Consider the following 25,571-nt stretch of genomic DNA (forward strand, 5'->3'; position numbering starts at 1 on the left):
CTCAGTAAAGAAGGATATTTTTGCAGTGCATAACCAGCAGAATTTGTCTTGAATATAACTTTAAATCCTGACCTTTCAACATTAATGTAGGAGAACCTTCAGTAAATCGAAATACATCCTAAATGATTTATCAAGTGCAGATTTTAACCGATATCATATGATTGTTATCTGTGGAACACATTATTACGGAAAGGTCAAATTTTTAAAAGATAAAGGCTGAGAAAAAACAAAAGGCAGTGAAGAAATCATTCTCAGACATTTTATTGAAGTTCTTCCAGAACCTGTTGGGGCAGCAGGAAGTGCACCGGTCACATGACTTTAGGGACCTTTAGGTTACTGTAAGTTTGATTGTCTATTTTAGGTTTGTTCTATTCATAAAGGTGTGCATGTTCGGTGCCCTTTAATCGACTGGGATGTGTTCTGCACCTCACCCGGGGTTCCTGGGATTGACAATGGGTGCACTGCGATTCTGACTAGGAATAAAACAAACACTGAAGATGAATAAGTGTTCCAGGTCCAGTAGACATGAAGCCTAATGTGTTTTTGTTGTTGTTTAGTTTTTTATTATTATTAATAATGGCAGTGGTCAAGGTAGAGGCAGACAGGGAATTTAGTGTCTCAGTGCTATCCGTAGTTATAAATGATGGAACAGGCGAGAGTCTGAATATGAAACATGGAGTTTAAAGTAGAAAAGTTGCGAAACTAAAAGTAAGGCTCAGAAATGATCAAGATGAAAAGCTTTGCGAAGAGGAAGAAGAGTATACATCGAAGTTATTCAGACTGTAAATGTTTGTTCAAATACCTGCGTACTGTATGCACTACACGCTACCGGAGGATTAGGTTTGGGTAACTACAGAGCCGTGTGCACAACTTCTCCTCGAAAGTTTTCGCCATTTTTGACCTGCCTGCTGATTACACTGCCCCCTTACTGTTTACATGTATATTGCATCTTACAGGGATGTAGCATTCATTTCTGACGACGTTTATAAGCTACGTATCAAAGTAACTCATAATACATACATTACACGCATGGTAAAGCGTGTATTTTTCTGCCCTAAGAGTAAACAAAAGCAAAAAAAAAAAAAAAAAGTCCACCCTATAGTCTGGAGATCGTAACTTTGAATCCTGATTGATGTCGCGATAGAGCAACATCGCCTGTGGTCCTTAGGTGAGTCTTTTGGTAAAAAGGTCTAGGAACACCTGCGATACATAGACAAAGCAAACAAGGGGCTTATCACAGAAGGGTGAACACAAACAGGTAACGCTCCAATTACTAGACAGGATGCATGTCGTAAAAACATTACACAGAGTGAACTGAATCCAGTGCTCGTCGCGCTCTGAACCGTGGCGTGAGTGGAGACGGGGAATTCCTGACACCATGTCGATGGAAAATGACTAGTGGACGAGCTCGAGAACCGTGAGAGGCCTCAGTCCAGCTCCTTGTGGCTCGAGGACTCATCTTAAAAATCAAGCCAAACGTGCCGCCAAAACACACAGTGTCAGTGATGGCCAAGCCAGCCAAGCAAGTGTGAAGGCAGCCAGGCAGCTGCGCGGGACTCTCCGAGGTCCAGGAGCCTTCACTGCAAAGAACACCGAGGGTTTGACAGAACTGAGCAACAGCATGCCAGATCAGCCCCAGTTCTTTTCAGAGTTACATCGTGACTGCACAGCATGAAAACCTGGGTATGTTTCAGCTTCAAATCCCACTACACCATGCAGTCATCTTTGAAAAATCGCCACTTGTCCATTGCCTGTTATTGTGCTCCTTTTTTTGTATTTCGAGACTCTACTCTCAGCATGTAATTTTAGGAGTATTATATCAGCTTCATTCAGATGCCGCGTAAATCTCAGGTGCATTTCCGCGCACTGCTGTGTTGAACTCGTTTTCATTGAAACACTTTGTTGATATTGAAATTCCTTTCATGATTCGAGGCGAGTTTTTCACACAGAGCGCCGTTATTCGCTGTGATTGTCATTCCGAGCAGAGAAAGCCTCGGGGACTGACAGAGACTTGATCCCCTTTTCCAGACATATTTTCTAGGGATTAGGCCATGAGCCTTAACTAAAGTACCCACCTAGAAATCTAAATAAATATGATTTTGCAAAGAAAATACTGCTTGTTGTTTTTTTTTTTGGTTTGATGGTTTTTGAAGGTAACTTGTGTGTGATGTATATACAGTAGAAATCCGTGTTACTTTTTATAATGGAGGGAAATGTGCTAAGGGTTTCTTGCTTTGTGGGTGAAACAGCCGATTAGGACGTTAACAGACCTGCAATCGAATGACAGGTCAGGTTTTAAAGATCCACATTTGATACCGAATCCGTTCACAACACCAACACCACCGCAAGATGAACTGAATTACACTGTTCATCAATTATACTGTACAGTATATCAGTAAACCGGTGACAGGATCCCGGGAACCCGAGGCTCATCTATGACTCTGGGGGCCGAAGTCCAGCCCGTCCGGTCTGATCCCATTGAAAAGCTAAGGTGGGACGAATAATGTCAAACGAAAAAAGTCAACACCGACTCAGCAGGCAAACAGAATCCAACCTCAGACCTCATTCCCACTGAGAATCCATATAAAGTCCGATCCACGGAGGCCGCACTCGCAGACCACAACACCAAAAGGTTCGGCTTCTAACGTCCCGGTGAGAGACGCCACAGCGCACCCCGGGAGGTCTTAAGGGGCCACGATATTTGGTTTAATCATTTGATCACTGTATGTTCAGTTTGTTAATATTAATATGTGAAAATTATGACCCTCATTAAGGCCAAATATCTTTCAATGTACGTACAGTATATTTCAATGGTATTATTATTATTATTATTATTATTAGGACCCAAGCAAAATGGCATCAGCCCTATGTCATCATAGTGTCTGAAGGGCTCTCTTTTCCTCTCCTTTCCTTTTTTGTTTGTTTTGGGGTATTTTTCCATTCTCAAAAATCATGAAAATCAGCAGAATCTGCTGCCATTAAAGACATTTCACTGTACGGCTCATACACACCTGCACGTATACATATGAAACCCGGTACACATTTAGATCTAATTAAGCTGAAAGACTTTTGCTGTGCATGTCAAGGGGATTTATGGAATCACCAACAAACCGGGTCAATGTGATCTCAAGACATTAAGGATGCAAAATTGCAAAAAAAAAAAAAAAAAAAAAGGGGATTTTCCATATCTGAAACAGTCAAAAGCCTGAAACATCTTAAACTTATGCCAAAAAGTGGCTAAAAACACCTTGAGTGACATCACATTAAGTGACATCATAGTGTGACGCTTTTTTTTCTATCATCCAGGGTTTTTTGGAAGTCTTAACATAAAATGCCCCCTATTGTAAAACATTATTGGTATGTACAGTATGTCCTCTGTAAATGCATGTGCCCACTGTGCCCACTGTCTTTCTGGTGCACCCGGGTAATGATTGCACAGGTGCTTGGGCCCAATTATCATTGCTTGTAACTATTATTATTATTATTATTATTATATATAGTAATAGTAATAATAATAATAATAATAATAATATGTAATAATAATAATAATAATAACATGCTATGGCTTTCTGTATTAATACAAACTCATTTTGCAAAAAAAATACTACTATTATTATTTTGTTCATTTTTACATCCATATACTGTTATTATACTTATATAAATGTACTGTATTGCTCATAATTTGGTCTTACTGTACATGTAAATAATTATATGAATACGCACACATTGGTAATGCAAAGGCTTTTGTAACCTGGACTTGTTACAATACTGATATTAAAATAGTAGTTGTACAGATAGCTACTGTATACATTTTATAGAATGTTTCATCATTAAGCACTGTGCCTCATATACAGAATAAAAAAAACATCTTAAACCACAGACAATATACATAACATATAATATTAGAAGAAGAGATGACGTTATATAATATTAGAAATATCCAACACCTTCTATGGAAAAGAAATGATTAAAAATGACAGTTTGATTTCGACTCTGTGGGATCTGGATCGCTTAGAGCGTGTTTATACGGACCAAAGTTTCTGTACATTATTTCAGCTGGAAAGAGCAGCCGAGTTTGACAAAACTTTCACAATATTGCTTTATTTTGCATGCATGTGTGTTTTATTCTTCTTATTTCGAGTCCATTTTAGCCGAAGGCAATAGAAACAATAAATACTGTACATAATGTCGGATAAATGACAAGCGTTAGATATTACACAACAGGTCAGCGTCTTGGTTTGATTGCATCATGTTTTAAACGTAGTGAAATATTACAGTAGAGACTCTTCCCTACAAATAAAGAGACCCGTGGGTTTAACGCCTCAGGAGTGCCTTATTGGCAGCTCTCTGTTATCAAGAAATACCGTCTCATAAGAGCTGACACAACAATAAAAGATGGATGGATGGATGGATGGATGGCGATAAGGTAAAGCGCGCCAAGTGCTGTTATTATCCCTTAACTAACTTTTTATTTGTTGCGATAGAAACACAAGGATGACGGTCAGCTTTAGAAGTCAGTAAGATAATAACACAAAGTTTAAACGTTTGTTTGTACTTTAATGACTTTCTTTTTTATCATTATACTCAGCACATTTTTTGTAAATTTGCTAACTGTAAAAAAAAAAAATTATGCGAACCCCAGTCCTGTAATTTCATCCTGTAGCTATAGTTTTTTTTAGCAAAAAAATATATAAATAAAAACTTAATGTCAACCTGGTGTTCATGCAATAGTTGACTACTGTGAACCGAAATCTCATCAATTCCAAACATGTGGAAAAAAACAAACATTAGATGTTAATTTATAGGCCTAATTACTTAATTATCAAAAGATTATTAGTTTGCGTCCTGGCAATCCTACAGCCATCTGTGTCCTGGTCGAAAGTCGAGAAAACAAACTTGATTATGGATCCGGGGCTGATGAAACGCAATGCTCTTATCTCCTCGACCCTGACTCCAGCCGATCACAGGTGTACAGCTCACGTATGCAGAAGGGGATAGATGGCTTGCTCTTTCTTCCAAATTGACTCATTTTTGTCCCCATCATATGAGGACGGCCAATCAGAGAGGCTGCCGTGTGTTTTTTCTGAGACATGTCACGCTGCATGATGGTGTGGTGAGGAACACTCAGGAGGAAGCACTTGTGAATGTGGGTGATGTTCACAGTGTTGCTGTGATTGACAGGACGGAAAGGGCGTGTCCAGTCTCCCTGAGAGCACGGTCGATCTCCGGTCAGGTGCCTGAATATCAGGGTGTGTACAAATATGGCAATTCACTTAAGCTTGTAATCAGATATTGACAATTATAATCTCTACCAAACATGCGTGTGTAGAGAGCATCAGAAATGTTTGCGGTCTTCATAACTGTATATAGTAGAAATTGTTTTATTCCTATATTTTAAAGGGTTTTTGTAGTATTTATTAACCCCCCCCCCCCCCACACACACACACACACACACCCACACACACACACATTACACGGTTGTGTATTGTAGCTTGATGTTAGTTGGTCATTGTACAAACATTCAGAGTAAATTCTGGCCTAATAAGGCTGTTGATACCATCAGACATCCATCATGTCTCCAGATGTTGGCAGATGTCTTATCAGACCATATTGCTTTTTCTGCTTTTGGCCGTTCCAGGTTTTGTGCAGGTTTTTCCATGGCTTTATATGTTGGTCTTTGACTCGAGTGGTTTTACGGGGAAAGACACCTGCAAATCATATGCGACTTTTGAAAAGTTGCTATTTACCTCCTGGTGCTTTGACATCTGACATATAAAAGGGCTGATTGTAAGCATACGGTGAGGATTAGCTTTTAACCTACTGTAATATGACTCACCTATGGAGCTGCATTCGCAGCTGTGATAGTAATTGTTACAGATAAAGGTTGTCCTTTTAAACGCAATGTTTCTGTTCGTCCCGGGTTTATATGGCTATGACTTTTACAGCACAGCGGCATGTGTTTGTGCAGATCCTCGAGTCGTGCCTCCCAGGACTATTTGTTTGCAATTAAACAGGACTGTACAATGCACATCCTGCTCGCTCTTGTCCATTCAGCACATCTTCGATGTGGAAAGCCATCACGCCCCTGATGATAATCACGGCCACATTAAAGCTGGAGTCCACTGCGGCATGAGCAGACATACAGGACCACCGCGGGCAGCGGGATCGCTTATCTTATAGAGCTTTACATTATATATGAACGCTCGAGTCGGTCTTAACGATTTCTCCTACTCACTGGAGACACTTTGTCAGTTCTACTTAACAATAAGAAGTCTATGACGTCATAAAACTATAAACTATGCATCAAGTTAGAGAGTGGCATTAATGAAATGAAATTAAAAATATATATAATTTTTTAAATATTAAAGATATTAGCCTGCTGCAAGATATTAATTATTACCGCGATGTAGCGCAACAGTACATGAGCTTGCTTAAATATTGACCCCCTTGAGGTTTTTGACAATCAATAAAATATACACAATTATAAAGTTTAGACCTGTTTAACCCTTTCAGAAGTCACTGTCTTTAGGAATAAAGATGTGTATCTGTAGCCAAATGACTGCGAAGCTTCACATTGTTTGTAAAAGTTGCTCCGTAGACAATCTGCTAGCATGTTTAAAACAAATATACAGCTGGGAGTATTACAGTAATCTGGTAATTAAGTGAAAGGATAATGTTTTTTAATGCCTTTTTTAATGACTTTACACTAATTGAATGTGAATTAATTGCCATGTTTAATGGTTGTGAAATTTTGCTTTATTTAGGGAACAAAAAAACAACAACAACAACAAAAAATACACTTAATAGTCAAAAGTATTTGGGCAGCGGACCGTTACATCCACAAATAACGTTTCCAGCACACAGATGTCTGGGATGCGTTTTGAATTACCTTGACCACCGAGTGGGCCGGGACTCCTGTGCACAAGTTAAGCTCCAGAAAAAAATCATGGTTTGCTAAAAGGTTGGAGTAGAAGAACTGTACAACTCCCTGACCTTCACCACCACTGAACACCTTTGGAATGAGCTGGAATGCTGCCTGAACCCCAGACCTCCTCAGACCTGCCTGCTCTCATTAACGTTCTTGTATTTGAATGGGTTGAGCCACGATCTAAAGTCTAGTAGAAACCCCTCCCAGAATAGTGGAGGTTTGTGTAACAGCAAATGGAGAGACTAAATGTGAGATGTAATATTTAATGTATAAGTATGCATGTGATTGGTCAGGTGTCCGTATACACTTTTTCTCCTTTGTCTCCTTTCCTTAGGGAACTACTCGAGACATCCCTATGGAGGAATGAACAATGCTAACTGCAGTGGTTTGGGGTCTGGAATGAGCAACAGCCTGGGCATGAACGCCAGCAGCCCCATGCACGGGCAAGGGCCAGGGCAACCCATGTCCATGAGCCGTGCCCCCGGACCCCCCGGGAATCGGGTCTACCTGGGTGGAGGGAACAGCATGGCGCCCACGTCTCCCAGCATGCCGCAGTCCGCCGGACCGGGCATGGGGCCTCCTGTAGGAAACGTGAATCGTAAAACTCTAGACGGGCCGATGGCGACGATGCATCCGACAGGCAACTCTGCACAGGGGAGGTAAGATAATGGGATAAGGGAAGGTTTCAGGTTTCAACTTTTATAGTCATATGCACAGTAAAAAAAAATCTTTTTCCCTCCGTACAATGAAATTCTTCCTTTACTGTCCCCCTATAGATGCTGCAAAAAAGTTGTAAAAAATTAAATAAAAAAACATGAAGTAGTATAAAATAATAAAAATAAATATGGGTCTAAAAAGAATAGGCATAAAAAAAGGATAAATATCAAACTAGAATTAAAGCTTATTAAATATGAAAAGAAAATATATATATATTTAAAAAAAAAAATATATATATATATATATATATATATATATATATACACACACTGTAAACACGTAGTGTGCAAATTATGCAAGTGTTTGGTAAAGTCTGCAGTGTGTGTGTGTGTGTGTGTGTGTGTGTGTGTGTGTTATTAATACTGTTATTTATACTGAAACACAATTCTGCAAGAAGAGCTTAAAAGAATTCACTAGAAATTATTTTGGACGAATTTAATGTAGTTGTGTTTTGTTAATTATTTTGGAATTTATATTATACAGATGCTTGAAAGCCTGAGAAATTAGTTCTTACTTTTTTTAATACTTGAAATTTGCTCGAATAACTAAAAATGTGTCGAATGCTTAATTATAAAGAAACAAAAATGCCATTCAGTATAAGTAGTATTTTTTTATATTAAAAAAGGTTTTTTAATTCAATAACATAATTAATACGCTTTTGCAAATTAATACAAAATATATAAAAAAAACTGTTATGAATATAAATACAAAATTATAATCATGGAATTGTTTTGCTTTTCAGTGCCGAATGCTCCTCACTGTTATTATTAGAGAATATAATTTTATTATTAAGCTGTTATTATGAATATTATGTTTTCTAACATCAGTTATAAATTTGAGACATTATAAATCCCATTCCTTATGTCCTGTCTCTTAACGTTGGTTCTGGAAACTATTGCGCTGCCTTCTTGGCAGGGCCACTGATGATTGTTAAAGAGCTTTTAAGCTTTTTATGATAAAATAATGGTTGAAAATGAAATGGTTGATTGAAAACACATTTATAAGGTAAACAATATTCATCCGATGTATAAAACATTACAGTACAAACGGTGGGAACCCCGGGTCGGAGCGGAGGAGCTGATTGGAGCAGACCGGGATCACAAGTTACACCCATTAAAACCTAATTTATCAATTTTCCCTTTCCGTTGGTGAGGTCGGGATCCAGCAACTTAAGAGCGGCCGTAATTGTTCTGAATATTTTACCCGTTCAATTTTTCACCCTGTGACGCTATTCATAACTCTGCCAGATAAAGTCATTGTGGTCAGTGTTTGGAGCGGGCATGGCACTATTATCATAATGCTTTTTACAGGAGTGAAAGGAGAGCCATCATCTTTCTAGCGCGGTAATAATGACAAATTAAGTGCCGTCCAAGCATTGTTAACAGGCGCCTTTGTGGAGGACTCTGGTCAATACATCACAGGCCATTTGGCATTTGGAGGAGAAGTTTGTGTTGACACTCGGGTGATTAATGGGAGATATGAGTCTGTGTTGCAGCCTGTGTGTAAATGCTAAGAAAACCATTAAGAGAAGGCTTCACTGACAATAAGAAGTGGCATGACATGATGACTACTGCTGGGCGCAATCAGACGGCCTGTCACTCCCGTCGCTCTTTGTCTCGCAGACGTCTACGCGCACGCAGACACGCAGACAGACAGACAGACAGAGAGAGAGAGAGAGATTATACACCGCCAGCACCGATCCACGCCGCACACCTCATCACGCTCGGCTTTTTAGTTGACCTCTAATGCTGAGTTTTCTGTTTCTCCCCCTCGAGCACTACCGAAAGACTCTGACAGGTGTTTGTACGGGTTCAGAGGAAACGCCGGATCGAGGATGCACTTTGTTTAGAGCTTTTCACAAATCTTTGGGCTTTTACAGAGAGATACAGGAGCCTTTAAGTGGCTGTGGAACAGACGCAGGCGGCTCTCGCTCCTCACTGTTTCTGCTGCCTTACGGGTCAGGGTCTTTAGTCTGAAAGCCGATATCGCACCTGTAAACAAACTTTTTGCAAGGAAAAAAATATGTTTTTTTTTTTTGTCTTTTTTTTACAAAGACCTTAACTGTGTGTGTTATTTCCAAAAGGCTGTAGTGTAACAGCTCCCAGATTAATAAGCATCCGGCCGGACGAATCACTGGAGTGAATGAGAAACAGATTCGTGCTGGTGTTCAGGATAACAGCAGCGCAGCGACGCAAATAACAATCTCTACAAACATACATTTGGTATAAATAGCTTTCTGAACTATACTGTTCGAGCGTCCGTTTACGCTCGGTCGAGGCCTGAAAGTCTGAAAGTCCGCCTTTGTTCCTCGTGTTCGTGTTCTCACTCTCGGGATTCGGTGATTTACTTCTGCTGATTCAGTGCAGAAAGATTTGAAGAAATTCTACACACTGCATATTAATCTACACCCCGAACCCTCCCTCTCTCCCTCCTTCCTCCTCCCAGCCTCTGTATACACACACACACACACACACACACACACTCTTCAGCTGCATTGGGTTTCTTATCTAATGCTGTTGATATGATTACAGCTTCTCCTTGGCTAAGAGGGCATCTTTGAATGTAAAATAGAGTTTAAAGCATGTGAGGTGTGTGTATAACTATGCACGGGTGTGTGTGTGTGTGTGTGTGTGTGTGTGTGTGTGTGTGCTCCTTTATAGCTTTTCTGCCGTTTAGACTTTGAAAGGCTGCAGCATTGTCAGAGTTCTTTGCCTCTACACTCTGCAAGTGTTTTATTACCCACTGTGAGCAAAATGCATACACACACACACACACACACACACACACTGGTGCTGGTTAAATCACTGCTGTATTTTAAGGTCCTGAGTTAAAAAGTGCAGCTTTGTGACACAAGAACTCAAAATATTGTCATATTGACATGAAGATCATGTGAGGTCATGTGAGGTCAGAGCAGGAAGTACTAATCAGAAATAGATTTTAATATGGTACCGTTGCTATAGTAACAGCAGGTTGTTGAATGAGTCTTTAGTGTCAGTCAGAGGGAACGTGGTGACGTAAGTGATACGTGGAACTAACGAAATCAAACATGAATGCAAATTTAGACCGTTTGTCTAAATTTGTCAACCGCTTGCGCCCCCTTGGGCGTGTCCCGGGGTCTCTGGGCGTGTCCCGTGGTGTCTGGGCGTGTCCCGTGGTGTCTGAGCGTGTCCCGTGGTGTCTGGCACCAGGACATTGCCAGCAGATCCTTTAGGTTGGAAGGATGAGGCTTCCAAGTCTGGCGCATCCAAAGAGAGCTCGATCGGATCGGATGGGTGGAGTTGGGTTCTTTGCCGTGTGTGTTCGGTGATTCTGCATTGGTTTTTCTGTGGGATCGGACCGGACGGGTTGGCCTTTGGTCCATGCGGACAGACTGTATGGGTGAGCTTTGGGGTGCCCATGATTTTGACACCAGCTTGCTGATATAGTGGTATAGTTGGTGATGACTGTCGTTCGGTTCCCCTGGCGGTGACATAAGACGAATAAAACACCTGGATGTTTTGGCAACCTTGCTGATCAGTGCTGATTTTATTATTTTTAATAGCACACCCCATGTTGTTTTATTGTCTGCATTAACAACTTTTCACATAGATTCTTTCTTTAATGCTGTTGTTGTTGTTGGTCTTTCGGCTGCTTCTGGAAAAGGTTCGCCACAGGGTTCCATCCAGTCCGCACATACAAGCTCTAACTGCAACTGCAAAGCATTTACTCTGGATCCTCACAATACTACGGCCAGTTACGACCCACAGCCAAGGGAACCGCGACCAGAATAAAGTCCCCGAAGATGAATGAATAATGATTGAAGTCCAGGTTCTTTGCTATTATACTGTAGCGTAAACAGATCGCAAAGAATCAACAGTCTTTAAAATAATGATGATCAAGCAGGTCTTGTTTGCTCTCAGTCATTACAGCCGGCCGTGTTCAAAGAGCTCCTTCACGTTCCAGCGGACGGGTCTCGAAAAAAATCCGCCTTTACAGTCAGAGAGCGTCCTCTTCTCTAGTGAAGGAAGGACGGCAGCAGGGAAAACTGGCATTTCTAAATGAGTTCAGGAGCTATGAGCAACTCATAATTCTCCTAGAGTGATGAAAACCACCTCTGGGAGAAAACTGACGACGGCAATCCTTTAAAAAAGAGGAGGGCTGAACCAAATCAAAGGAAATGGGAAAATGGGGAGAGAAAAAAAACGGCTCACAGGCAAATCCTCACCAAATAATTCATTTCTGACCTCCTTAGTAAGTAAATTTGCTAAATAAATAAGACCTGCTTGGATGTCAGGAATCCAATGTGGCCCCCAGCGATGCGGCTCGTAGCCTTGGCACGCGGAGCTGGCTGTAATAAATGGCCAGAATGAATGGTTTTGCCTCCTGTTTGATGTGAGGCTTTCTCAAGGATTTAATATGTTAAAAAGTGTCCTTTCATTTTGTATTTTACTTCAGATTCTTTTTTACTCTTTTTTTTTTTTTTTTTGGTGGAGTCGGGCTCCAGCAGTGCCTGCCTTTTGCCTTGAGAGCAAATTGAATCCATATATAATTCATCACCTCCGCCAGCCTGCTCTCCCATTTCCCTCCGCCCGCGTTTCCCTCCTCTCTTTTAGAGAATCTGCTCTTTGGGACCAATGTGTCTCATGTCCCCGTGTCTTATTACAGCCATAATCAACATTGTTGTGGGTACATCTGTACCAATTTCCAGGCTTTGGCAAGAAATTAAATGTACGGGAGTTTTATTTTTTTTCTTCACATTCACCCGAGCAGCTGATTAACTGAGACGGTCACTTGTGTCTGTTGCTGCTTTATTTATACCAATTTATTTCTATTAATATTTTCACATTCAGTAGATTCACCAGACAGAGACTTTGTTTTGTAGGGACGTAACGACACGCCCAGGTCACGATTCCATACTTTTTATTACAATATGATTAAATTTGATAAAAAAATATTTAATCTTTTTATTTCCTGAATCCTAATCAATATAAAACAATGCATTTTTGTCTGGATACAATTAAATATGTAAAATTTGGTTTTGATTCAGCACTCCTCTTTTTTAAAGCATTGCCATAATCAGTTTTTTTCCCCAGACGTGGTTGTAAATAAAAGTGCATCACATGCTCATTAGATCCTAAATAAATGCATGGATGTAGAAATTATATAGATATATATAATAGGATTTAGACATCATTACAGTGCACATTGTTGGAGTTTTGCTTTCCGTCCTCACCGCGGCCAGTGATCTACTGCTATAGGGTAAATACTTTGGCAAAATATTCCAGTAAAGGTCATTTTTGTAATTTATCACAGTGCTGTTGAATCCCCTCGTCTCATTGGTCAGATGTTAGTTGACCCCTGGGGTTTTCATAAACATCAGGCTTATATGATTGAGCTTCTAATACGCTGTTATTCTAAAGCTGGTAATTTAACAGTGTTACTGTATAACAAAATATTGTCCTTATTGTTAATATTCTGAAGGATTATGTTTATTATCATTTATGGCATGAATCCGTAACTTTGTTACTCTTGTTACATTTTCCACAACTCATTAATTTTAAGAGAGAAAACAAAAGGCTGGTGAAGGAACAACTAGTTTATAGCTGCTGTAGTAGGAGAGATAACAGGAATGATCTCGTCTCGTCAATGTTCCAGGTCATTAAATGTAGCTATGAAATGATGAAATGTCCAGTATGACAAAACATTGTAACTGCTGACCAGCTGCTACAGTATTAGAGAAATAAAACATTTCTAGGATGCTCCGTTCTGATCTTAGGCTGGTAACAATCGACCATAACAGAATATTGCTGCTGATTTCATTTGATTGTTTATGTTATGCATATAATACAGAACATGTGTGTGAGCCAAGTTTATGCAACATGAAAGTTTGTCCGATCTCGCTTCCACAAAAATTTTAAGTTGCTAACCTTAGCGGTTTTGGTGAGATGATTTTATATGTGACCCCAAAAAAGGCCATTTTTTAAGCGTTATATTGTCTCACTTCAAACAATAATCATTTAAAATGCAAATTATTCAAATTTCTTTATGAGTAAAATTATATTTAAATTGGTGTAATCTTCTAGAAGCATTTGATCTGCAAAAACTGCTTAAATTAAAGCATTCCAGTAAAGGCAAAAAATCTGTAGTGTCCGTAACCATGTCAAATTTATGTCGCGATATCTTAACAATTTTGCATTTTAGAATAATACATTTTTTCAGCTTTATGTCTTTTCATGTGAAATCTAAATTGGCTAAGTTTCATCTAAATGACAGTGAAGATCGTTGGAAGATTTGAATTCGGAAAGTTACGGACACTACATAAAACTTTTGTTTACAGCACATCATCTGTCTCTTATTTTCCACTTCCAGTTTTCAGGTTCATAAAACAATACAGTACCTTATCGTAAGTAAAGGAATGTGACATATAAGGTCATCAACCAGCTGTATATATATATATATAATATATATGTTTAGGATTGGGAAATGGGACGTAGCAGATACAGTACTGTATAACCAACACCTTACACACAACCCATGTATCTCCTGTATTTTCCCCAGAAAGTGATCACGTGTCTCCTGAGTGCTGTAGTGTTATCTTTCTGCTCAGTTTTCTTCCGTAAATTCGGCTTTGGTAAATATTAAAGTTCCCAAATGCAGCCAAGTCAAAGCGAGTGCGAGTTCAAAGCTTCTAAAAGTGATTCTGTAAATAATGTTTGCGTGTTTGCAGAGACAATAATTTGCCAAAATGAACTATAGTGCGAAAATGGCTTTTATCTTGTTTTGCTGTCAAACTGTCCATATATACCCGTGTTTTCTCCTGAACAATGTTAAAAATGATGATAATGTCCATTGTTGGCCAACGATTGTGTGTACGTATGAAGCTATTTCTGTAGAGAAGTGTTGCTCTCTCCCTCTCTCTCCCTCTCTCTCTCTCTCTCTGGCAGTGAGGACGGCTTGCATGGTTTGCTGCAATGCGAGTGGTGTGTTTCTAAGAGACGTGCTGCTTTGTTTACCAGTGTTTTCTCCCACCACCGATCACTCTCAGGCAGCCAGAAAGTGACAGTAGCGAGCGGGGAGAGGCGGCGTGTCACCTCCATCCCCCGCCAGCTCTCCACCGCCTTCACCACTCTGCCTCTGCCAGGACAGCGGGGCTGATTTTAATGCCGTGCTGCCTGAGAGCAGAATAAATGCACTGCGCTGTTTTTGATGGTGCCCCGTGCATATATTAAGTATGATTAAACAGCACACTTTCCCTCCATCAAGTGTTTTAATGGCTTTTTTGATGACATGAATTAGTAATAATGGCGGCGCGCGGCGCAGCGCGGAGAGGCGCTTGTTTTCGTGTCTTCGTGTTTATTGCATTATCCACACGGGAGCCGCGGTTTATGATGTAAAGGAGTAAAAGGCGACGTGGAAGTATTTTTTCCCGTGCACTTTGTAGAAATGAGCGATTGAGGCGGGAGGTTTGATCCGGACAGATGAAAGTGCCTCGTTTGCCATCTCGCTTACACCGAAATCAATCCTGCGAGGAGATTACAACCAGGGTGCGTCATGTAACTCAGCCAATGACTAATTACATCTGTGAGACGCGATTACAGCGAGCTTTAGCGCACATGGATCCCACTCGTTAGTCATTGTGTGTCAATTTCACCCCTGGCGTTGTCTCCTGGCAGAGTTGAAGTACGGCCCGTGTGACTGACATTAATCCTGCTCGTACATTTTATCCATTTTTCTTATTATCTCGCTCGGTGAATAATTCAGATTTATTTCGAATCCGCCAAACACCGAACTGGCGTTTCATCTTTCATCATGCGTCTGGCGCAGGTTGATACTAGATGCAGCTTTTGATTTATTTACTTTTCAGTCTGTCCTTCTGAAATGATTCAGCACCACGGTCTTTCAGGAATAGTTCCTTCTCTCTGTTTGTCAATGTTCTTCCGTCTACATGTCTCCCTGTCTCCCTGTCTCTCTGTGTCTCTCTCTTTCTCTCTCTGCCCCCGCCCCCCAATCTCTTTTAACAAGATGGTTATTGTGAAATGATAAATACCACCTGTGTGTGTGTGTGTGTGTGTGTGTGTGTGTGTGTGTGTGTGTGTGTGTGTGAGGAAGAGAGACACACTGGTTGCTCACGTGCAGCAGGTTGTTGATAAGCCCTCTGATGTCCCTAAAATCATTTGGAGCGTAGAGAAAGTGCAGGATTGATTTTCTGCCATCACTATGGCAACAAATAATGTGATCCTTTCCAGAAGCACACCTTAATTAGTTAAATTATTACTCTGGGGAGGAGCGGGGGGAGCGGTGTGCCTGGAGATGCCATTTCCTCCGAAGTGTAACTCTATGTGTACGATCCTCTAGGTGATTTGTCTTACCGTTCCTCATCCTGTGTGTGTGTGTGTGTGTGTGTGTGTGTGTGTGTGTGTGTGTGTGTGTGTGTACCCATCCCATCGCTGATAGAGCATCTCATCCTTTTGAGATTCATCTCTGATCTTGAACAGGATCTACACACACACACACACACACGTCTTACATCAGTCACTGCAGTCAGGTGTGTTAGATTGAAATATTCTGTTATAAATAAAACTCAGTAGTAGAAAAGACTTTAATATTTTTAAGAAGGTGTTTTTATTTATTTAGTTGTGATATAAACATGCGGTGTCTCTTCAACACAAAACTCCTTCATCCTAATGCATTTATTTGCTTTCTCTGATTGTCTCACTTTTGATCTCTTCTTGTCCCCCATCTATCTATCTATCTATCTATCTATCTATCTATCTATCTATCTATCTATCTATCTATTGTCTCTTGTCTCCATCTGCTTTCCTGTGTCTGTCTCTCTGCATTTGGCTTATTTTCTCTATCCCTGTCTCTCTCTCTCTCTCTCTCTCTCTCTTTTTTCGCTTATTTGCATCTGTCTCACCCTTTATCCATCTCTCTTTCTCTGTCTGTCTTTCTTTTTCTTGCTTTCTGTCTATGTTGCTTTCTCATTCTCTCTGTCTTTTCGCTCTCTGCATCTGTTTACATCTCTCTCTCTCTCTTCTCTGTATCTGGCTCTCTATGTGTCTGTCTCGCTCGGCATCTTTCTCTCTGTCTTTCTCTCTCCTTCTCTGTATCTGTGTCTGTCCCATTTCCTAATGCCTGTCTCCCTCTCTCTCTCTCTCAGGCAGGGTGGTTACTGTGGAATGATGGGTACCGTCTCGTCATATAGCCACCAAGTGGGAAATGCGACAGCGATGATGTCACCACAGAGCTGCAGCTCCACCACATCTCCGTCAGGTAAAGACACTCTCTAATACAGTCATATTCCACAACCTGCAAGTCCTCCTGTCCCTCTGTCCCCAAACAGTGCTCACAGTGCAACTTAACCCCATAATAAAAGGAGATATAATTTAGGTACATAGTAATGTGTATATATATATATATTCTTTATTCTGTATAATGTAGTGTATCAATGTACAGTTATTAATCTTTCGACTGGCAAAGATTTTTGTTAAGATTCAGCACAACTGACTGCAGCGTGAATAATGGAGCGTAGGCGGGGTCATTGATTGGTTGTTAGAAGGTGGTTACAAAAAGGGTTGAACTTAATTTAAAAAGGATGGGGGATGGATGAATGAATTAATTGAGAGATGGTGGAAGGATGAAAGCATGAAAAGATGGGTGAATAAATGATTAGATAGATTGGTTGGGTTAATAGAAGGTTAATTAATTGAGCGGTGGATGGATGGATGGATGGATGGATGGATGGATGGATGAATCAATGATGGATGTTTAAATCAGTTGGGGGATTGTGAAAGGATGGATGGAGGGATAATTCAATGAATGAATGGAAGGAAGGATGAATGGATGGATGGATGGATTAATCAATGTAATGAGGAATGGATGGATATAAGAATGCTGTATGCAGTAATTAGTGTATGGAAGAATTGAAGAATGGATGGATTGATGGATCAATCAGTGGATTTATGGATAGATCAATAGATGGATTATAAACCAATTGAAGGGTCTTTGGTAAATGGATGGAAAGATGGATGGATCAATTGATAGATTTATAGATGAATGGATGGATTAATTAAAGTACGGAAGAATAGATGGATAGAAAAATCTTGTATTGATGAATCGGTGGATAAATAAATTGAAATCAAATTCAAATTTTATTAGTCATATACACAGTCATACACAGTGCGATATGCAGTGAAACGAGGAGGAGATGAGAGATGGCATCATCTGTAGAGCGGTTCGGGCGCGGTTATGCAAACTGTAATGGGTCCAGTGTGTCAGGTAGTGAAGAAATGATGAAGTCTCTGACCAGCCGTACAAAGCACTTCATCACCACTGAAGTCAGGGCTACAGGGCGATAATCACTGGTAAATGATAGTAAATGGATGGACGGATTACAGAATTGAAGAATGGATAGATGGATCAATCAGTGGAGTGAATGGATGGATGGAGTGGTGGTGGATGAATACATAAATACTGTCTTGGGAAAAAAGAAAGTACTCCTTCTTGAAATTCTTTTTCTTTTTATCAGAGGGCAAAAAAAACAATAGATTTCAGTATGGAGTCATTTTCCCCCAAAATAAACCAATAATTACTTCTCTGACGCGATGGCCAGTGTCCTTTCTTCCTGGCATGAGACACACCTGTCCAGAACATCAACCTGACAAGACGAGTCCTGCTCTTATAGAAGTAGTAACACTTCTGGCTCAGGAAGGGTGTACTTTCTTTTTCACAGACTTTTCTTTTTTAACTCCTGCTGTCTGGTGTGGAATAAGGATATAATTATTAGATTGACTCAGAATGGGACCGAATTCACTGTTTTCCAAAGTAACCTGAGCGTGTAAATGCGTTTCTCGCTGTGAGTGTCGCTCCGGCGTGTCGAGCGTGGTCGGTGAGACATGATGAAAGCGTGGCGTCTCTACAGAACCCTTCACCCCGCTGCATTGTCACTGAGGCACCTCAGAGAAGGTGAATAGAACATTTCAGCCCACTCTCACAAAGCTCTCCGCGCTGAAGTACTTACAGCTGATTCCTGTTTCCCTCAAGGTTGTTTAAAAAGAAAGTATTCTTCGCATTGTTTGGAATTTTGTATATTTCATAGAAAAAAAAAAACAGACAGACCTTCTGACCCCCCCGTGGGGAATCATTTTCCCAAATCTCCTCCTCCCTCTTTACTGTAAGCACCCTTCACTTTCACTTTGTTCTTCAGCAGCTTGTGTTTACACAATAATCATCTGGTAGTCACAGATTCTCAGCCCAAATGTTCGGTGTTTAAAGTCAAGCTACGCTGCGACGAAGTTAAAGACGCTTATAGCAAGCAGTTTAGCAAACTCCATGTCTACGCGTTCTGTTCACTTGTGGTCTGGTTCTAAGTGAACTCTAGCACACTTCAATTGTAGTGAGAAAGAAGTTTGACTCAACTGCAAGAAGAAATCCAAACATCTTGTGTATTTTACAGTACAGTACTGTATATGGAGCCGGAGGACAGAGCTGTAGTACTGTACAAAAATACGATGTGTTCTGGATAGTTGGACCAACAAACAACAATGAGAATACAGTGGGACCTCGGCATGCAATTTACACCTTCGAATCAATTCAATTTTATTTGTCTGGTGCAGAATCAAAATAAAATTATGGAAATTTGTATAAAATGTGAAAAATGTGTATGAATCAAAATAATTACATAGGCACATTAAAATTTGGCAAGAAATTTTCCTTGGCATGCGAAGCATTTTCGGCAGACGAGCAAACCGAGCCTGCTAAGTTAGTTTTAAAGTTAGTTTTTTGATTAATTGAAGACGTAACACCATGTTAGAGAGGACGGTAGCAAGAAGAAAAGAGAGCCGCTATTTTTTTAATATGCAAAAATATGATTATAGGGTTGAAACTTTTATTGACATTGGTAAAATGGTAATATGGGTAATATTGGTAATATTTTTGGGCGGCTGGAACGGATTATCTGCATTTACATTATTTCCTATGGGACGATGCGTTTCACAATACGACATTTCACATTAAGAACAGATTAAATTCGTATGCTGAGGTTCCGCTGTATAAACGTTTGTACAGGATACACAAAATATAGTGATTTACTGTATACCTAATCATCTCATTATTCGTTTCCACCATTTTTCATGCTTGGTAGATTCTTGTGATTTGTACAAAATGTTATACACAGTAAAATCCCCTGTGTTATTTTAACACTTTATAGAGTTCATTTGAGTCAAACTGGACCTGAATAAAAACACTGTAGAGTTGTAATTCAACACGGGGGGGTTTCTGTGTAGACGGCAGAATGTCATACAGTGTTAGAAACCATGCAGACGTGGTCGTTTACGATATTGAACGCATTCATGCTTTTTAATCCATGCAGTTTGCGAGATGCTCTAAGCTTCCTGAGTTTGGCGTATAGCCCCAGAACAAAGCTGAAGAAGTGAACTTCAAACGGCAGACATGTTTGGCTAATCGTTTACATTTATGTTAAGAGAAAATTCCATTTCTGACCAGACTGCTCCCATAACTAATCGATCAATAGTCTCTTGTCATGGCTGCTCTGAGTAAAGTCCTGGACTCTGCTAGAAGCGAGTGCCATTTATAAATAGAGGCCAGAGCCGAACTGGGTGATAGTGTGCTAGTACAGTGCCTCTGCCACACTCCCCGAGGTGATAACACAGAAGAGCTTTGACCAGATTAACATGCTCACACTCTCTGCCAGCTGGCCCTCTGGGAGCTACACACACTCTTACACACACTCCACACTCCACACTCCAATGAGAAACGAGGCACCAACATGCCACTGACACCGTTCCTCCAGAGTTAGCGGCTCCGGCTGCCAAAACCAGCGCCGCGAGATGAAAGTTGTAAATGAAGTTGCTGCATTCGTCCCTATCGAAAATGTCGCCGTCTGAAATCACATCCTCACTTACTTGCTTGCTGTTTACTGTTAGACTTTTCTGTATGTAATGAAGGCAGCAGTAACGGAGACACCAGATTAAAATCAGACATCGCTCTCTGGGACGACATCACCGTGTGCCGGTGTTACACAGGACCTAGGCATCGCTGACCCCTGGAGTAAATATGTTAAAAATATGTATATATATTTAAAGGAAGCATGCCTTAATTGGAGGTTATGTTTACACTCCTATTTTTTATTATTTTTAAGGTTAAAAGCTAGAGAATGGTTCAGAGATCTGTTCGATGGTCCACTTGAAAATTGTGCTTCATCTGAACCGTAGCAAAATCCACATCAGGTGTAAAAGCAAAGCACTGCGATTAATTAACCTCGATTGATTAACCTCGTCCAACCTGATGCGTCCTGTTTCAACTTCTGTGAGGACAAAGAAAGGAAAGGGTTATTAATTCTAGTAAGATACGTATTTAACCGACTCGCAGACTGCATGTATTTTCTCATGATGATGAAAAAGTGACCAGAACCAAAACCCTGACCGGGATCAAAGCGGCTGCTGAAGATGAATTAGTGAATAAATAAATAAATAAATAAATAAATAAATAAATAAGTAAATGAATGATCTAGCTGCTAAAATAACATCAGTACAGGGAAATAAAATAAATCTTTACACCAATAACACCTACCTTCTGGCTTTATTGATTGCTCATTTTATCTCTGTTCATGTGTGAAGTTGCTCGCGCTGGTATTCATCCTCAACAATAAATATCAAACTAAAAGAAATCACTGTTTATTCAGTGTGGACAGTGAACCAGTGCTACACTGGATTTAAATTGCACTACGGATCCATAACAGGACGAACGGTGGAAGCCATAGAATCAGTCTGCTGAGACGTCCAACACTACTAGTCTTCTGTTTAGGAGGTGTGACTGTGTGACTTCAAATAGGATCTACAGACATTCGTGACATCAAAAAGGAGACGTGTTCAAGAAAGGTCAGGACTTTTAACTGTACAGAATAACAGAACAGAGTAAATACTCCCTTTATGTCTCTATATAATTCCCTGATACACTAATGCACTTATCCCAGTGTCTCACTAGAGCTTGGACACCATCAGGGTAGAAAGTTTACGCCGGAGCCACGATCGGATCGCCTGCTTCACAACACTGCTGAAACGCCGGCCTCCCAGGAACTCTGTTAATAGTCCTTTCCTTTGATGGAAAAAATTACCTGATTACCAAATTAATTTTGCTTTGGTTGGACAATGTATAAACTCATACCACCCACTGCACCACCTGGACATTACAGAACTCGGCTGGGGGTTATTGGGTGTCCAAGCTCTAGTGAGACACTGGGATAAGTGCATTAGTGTATCAGGGGATTATATAGAGACATAAAGGGAGTTTTTACTCTCATCATTTGTGTTTTGTTATTCTGTACAACCAAAAGTCCCGCTTTGACTCGAACGCTCCTCATATTTAAATCAAGGGCAGAATTTCTACACGTGTAAAATATAAAAACGTCAAACCTGAAAAGGAAATAATGGTAGAAATTGGTGTATTTATGTTAGGGTCATTAAATAAAATGAAGTGCATTCATAAAAGTAATTTATTTTAGTAAAAATTTATCTAATATATAATATGTAAAATCTACACGAGGCCAGAATCATAGTTTTGAGTGTATGTGGTCTGAGCATTGTTTAATGGTAGTTTTATGGAAAGGGCAGCAGTTATAGTTTAGATTTCGTTATTAAACAAATGTAAAAAATAAAAATCCTGTTAAAAACGCGAATGAATAAAGTCAGCTTGAATCTAACGACGAGCCGCCGCTGTTATGTCAAAATGTTTTGAATCCTTTAACACAGTGTAAATGGTTCTGTGGGAGGAAAGTTCAGGAATTAAAGCTCTTATGGCTGGAGTAAATAAATATGATTTTCCTAATGTGCCTGATATTTAAATAGGCTGATTATTACATAAATCTGTGCTACAATCATAATAGGATTTATCATTTACATTTTTTTTCCCTTTTTGCGCTGTAAGGCGTCCAGAATATAAATCTATAGTACGATATGTGAAGTGCTGTTTCAGTTTCAGTGACAGTTACAGTTTTATCTGTTTTTTCTTCATCTTTTATTCTTTTTTTTATATAATAGGCCCCATGGGGGAGGGTGGAGAGGTGCCAATGTCTGCAGACTCCAAGCAGAAATCCAGCAGTAAAGAAGAAGTGATTCCTGTCGCTGAATCTCACAAACCTCCGAAGGTACAAACTGAGTGTTTTACACCAACAATATACAATAACTCTGCTTCTCTTTTCTAAAAATGTTCTGTGAAAATATTGGCTTTGTTCATCATGTAAAAGGATGTAAAGTGTTTGTCTTGTAGTTTAGTGTTGTACTGGAAATAAAGGTAGCGGCTGGCTTTTAAAAAATGCTTTTTAGATTCTATAATAAATATACAGTAACACGGATACTTTAGACAAACTGTGTGTCACTGTATTGTCACTAAATCTCACTGGTCTCTTCATTTTAATTAATGCAACTCCCTCGGCTGCTAAGCTCTACTATCCATAGAAATAAATGATACATATTTTCAAAAATTTCGAGTTGTCAGACAATAGTGTGCTGAGAAACAGGTGAAAGGTCAAGCGCTTCCTGATTGTAGTGACTTGAAAATGTTTTATATATAGTTTTGATAATTTCCTGACATTTTACCCCAAATTAATATTTTATTAGTAATGTGCTTAATAATAATAATGATCAAAATAATAATAATAATAATAATAATAATAATAATAATTATTATTATTATTATTATTATTATTATTATAATAATAAACAAAGGGCTGGACTTAGAGGAGAATGATTTCTACTGATAGCTATAATACCTGCCCTGGGGGCGGAGCTTATTTCATTCCCTTTCTTTCATATGCATCTTTGTTCTTTGTGTGTATCTAAGAGAGACGCTCGTCAATCCCATGCTAGGACACATAAATGCGTTTTCCCGTGGGCTAAAAATGAGAAATGTGTGTTAATTTTTTATACCACGGTAGTGAAAAGTTGCATATTTGTATAAATACATAACATTGCTGCACATTACTGGACGCTTAAGGCTGTTTTTTTTTTTTTTTCAACTTTTATATAATTTTCTATAAGTTCGCTTTGTTTTAGTGAAACACAAAGTTTTTCAGTACACACTGCTGAGCTACATTTCAGTCCCGTCGCCAGTAGGGTTGGATGTCGAATCTCGCCTCTGGTCCGTGTGTCATGGAGTGTGTCATGTTCTCCCTGTATTTGGTGGGTTTCATCAGGGTACTGTGGTTTCCTCCCACGGTCCAAAAACCTGGTGTAGGCTGATTATCATTTCCAAATTGCCCGTAGTGTGAATAGATGTGCCTGATGGTAGCAAAAAGGTTAGAACCATCAGCAAAGTAACTTCCCCTTAGAGTCATGAGCGATGGTGTGAAGTCGGAGATGACAGCCCGACTGGACGGACGTCTGTAGACCATCACATTGATCTAAACATACTAACTGGTGTAAACCACTGCAAATAAAGTTTATCAGCTTGATGAAATAATCATCAAATCCTCCGTCTAAAACATGTTTATTAAAGCTGCACCTGTTATAACACTCCAATGAGCCTTACCCGGCGTTACAGCACTCCATCCATCGCCTCACATTTAAACACAACGCGATTAGCGAAAGCTGAGACATGAGAGCGAAGACACAGTCTGTGATATACAGATAACTCGCTGCTGTTTGGTTTGAGGGTTTTTATAAAATCTGCGCTGTGAAAATGATCAAAATACACATCTCTGTGTTTAATCAGCGAGTAAATGACATCTTTGTGTGACGCAGATGGTGTAGGATCACAGGGGCATAACAAGAGGGGAAAACATGCTGGAAGTTCTCTGTAAAAGATTACTCAGGAGGCGAGGCGTATGTATGTTTGGACGGGGTGGTTTGATTGGCAGGGAGTGGACGGCCTGTCGGTGGTTCCACTGCAGCGCTGTAGACATCACCAAGTGCTCATTAAAATAAAGACAATAATACGTGTTAGTCTGAGTTATTATATTGCATACAGCTTGTGATTGTTCATGTTTTGGCTAAAGGATAAAAAAACATATTTAAAGAGAAAGCACTTGGGCTCAATCTCTTTTACACACTCACACACACACACACACACACACACACATAAAGCATTTCTCTGCATGAGCTCTGATTCCTCCTAGCACTTTGCCTCTGATCGCCTTTTGTTTGTTTTTCCCCTCATTTATTACCAGAATCTTTCCTGATCGTAGTGCTTAGTGCTGAATTATTTAGGCTGCCAAAAGAGCCTGAAAGAGCCCCGGAGTGAAGGGAAGAGCTGAAAGAGCATGTCCGGCCCGTGCTTTTAAAAATGTGGAACAGGGAAACGGGGGAAACAGGAACGCGAGACTTTGCTGCTGACACTCGCAGTCTGTCACAGGAGCCCGTAGCCGCGCTGTCCCGGAGCTGTCAGTGCCTTCAGCTCTCTACTGTCGCGCTACCTTTCTACATCATCCAATTTTTCCCTCTTCTTTCTCTTCCATTATTACCTTCTCTTACTCATATAGTTGCACACGGAGTCTGTGTTTCTGTCTGGGTCTCTTGGGCTGTCCATCCTGTGCAGGACGGAATTAAATTGGTGTTGTCTTTGTGTTTTGTTTGCTTTTGTCTCTCTCTCTCTCTCTCTCTTTCTCTCTCTCTCTCTCTCTCTCTCAGGACGGTTCCAGCTCCCAGTGCGGCTCGGAGCCCCCGACCCCCTCGGCCCTGACCCCCAGCCCCGCTAGTCTGTCCTCGTACCACGGGGATGACAGCGACAGCATCAGCAGCCCTGCATGGCCCAAAACTCCCTCCAGTCCAGTAAGTATCACTCACTCCGTCCCACTAACGTGGAGCTGCAGTTTAACGCCGAGTGCACACGCAGTCATTTTACTCCTGATTTTCCTGTTGTTGACAAATGTTCGCCCCGAGGCACTGAGTCTCACTGGAGCATGCCGACTGAGTTTCTCCTCTCTCTCTCTCTC

General features: G+C 40.3%; 1 protein-coding gene across 1 annotated transcript in view; it reads left to right on the plus strand.

Annotated features, from left to right (window-relative positions):
• The window catches only part of LOC128536307 (AT-rich interactive domain-containing protein 1B-like), a 215,798-nt gene that overhangs the window by 170,812 nt on the left and 19,415 nt on the right, over nt 1-25,571 (plus strand). The window contains exons 8-11 of the mRNA XM_053510516.1: nt 7,263-7,587; nt 16,785-16,897; nt 22,681-22,787; nt 25,267-25,407. Of these exons, the coding sequence (XP_053366491.1) occupies nt 7,263-7,587; nt 16,785-16,897; nt 22,681-22,787; nt 25,267-25,407 (686 nt within the window). The remainder of the gene's footprint in view (nt 1-7,262; nt 7,588-16,784; nt 16,898-22,680; nt 22,788-25,266; nt 25,408-25,571) is intronic.

The sequence above is a fragment of the Clarias gariepinus genome, chromosome 13 (genome assembly GCF_024256425.1).
Source record: "Clarias gariepinus isolate MV-2021 ecotype Netherlands chromosome 13, CGAR_prim_01v2, whole genome shotgun sequence".
NCBI classification, from domain to species: Eukaryota; Metazoa; Chordata; class Actinopteri; order Siluriformes; family Clariidae; genus Clarias; species Clarias gariepinus.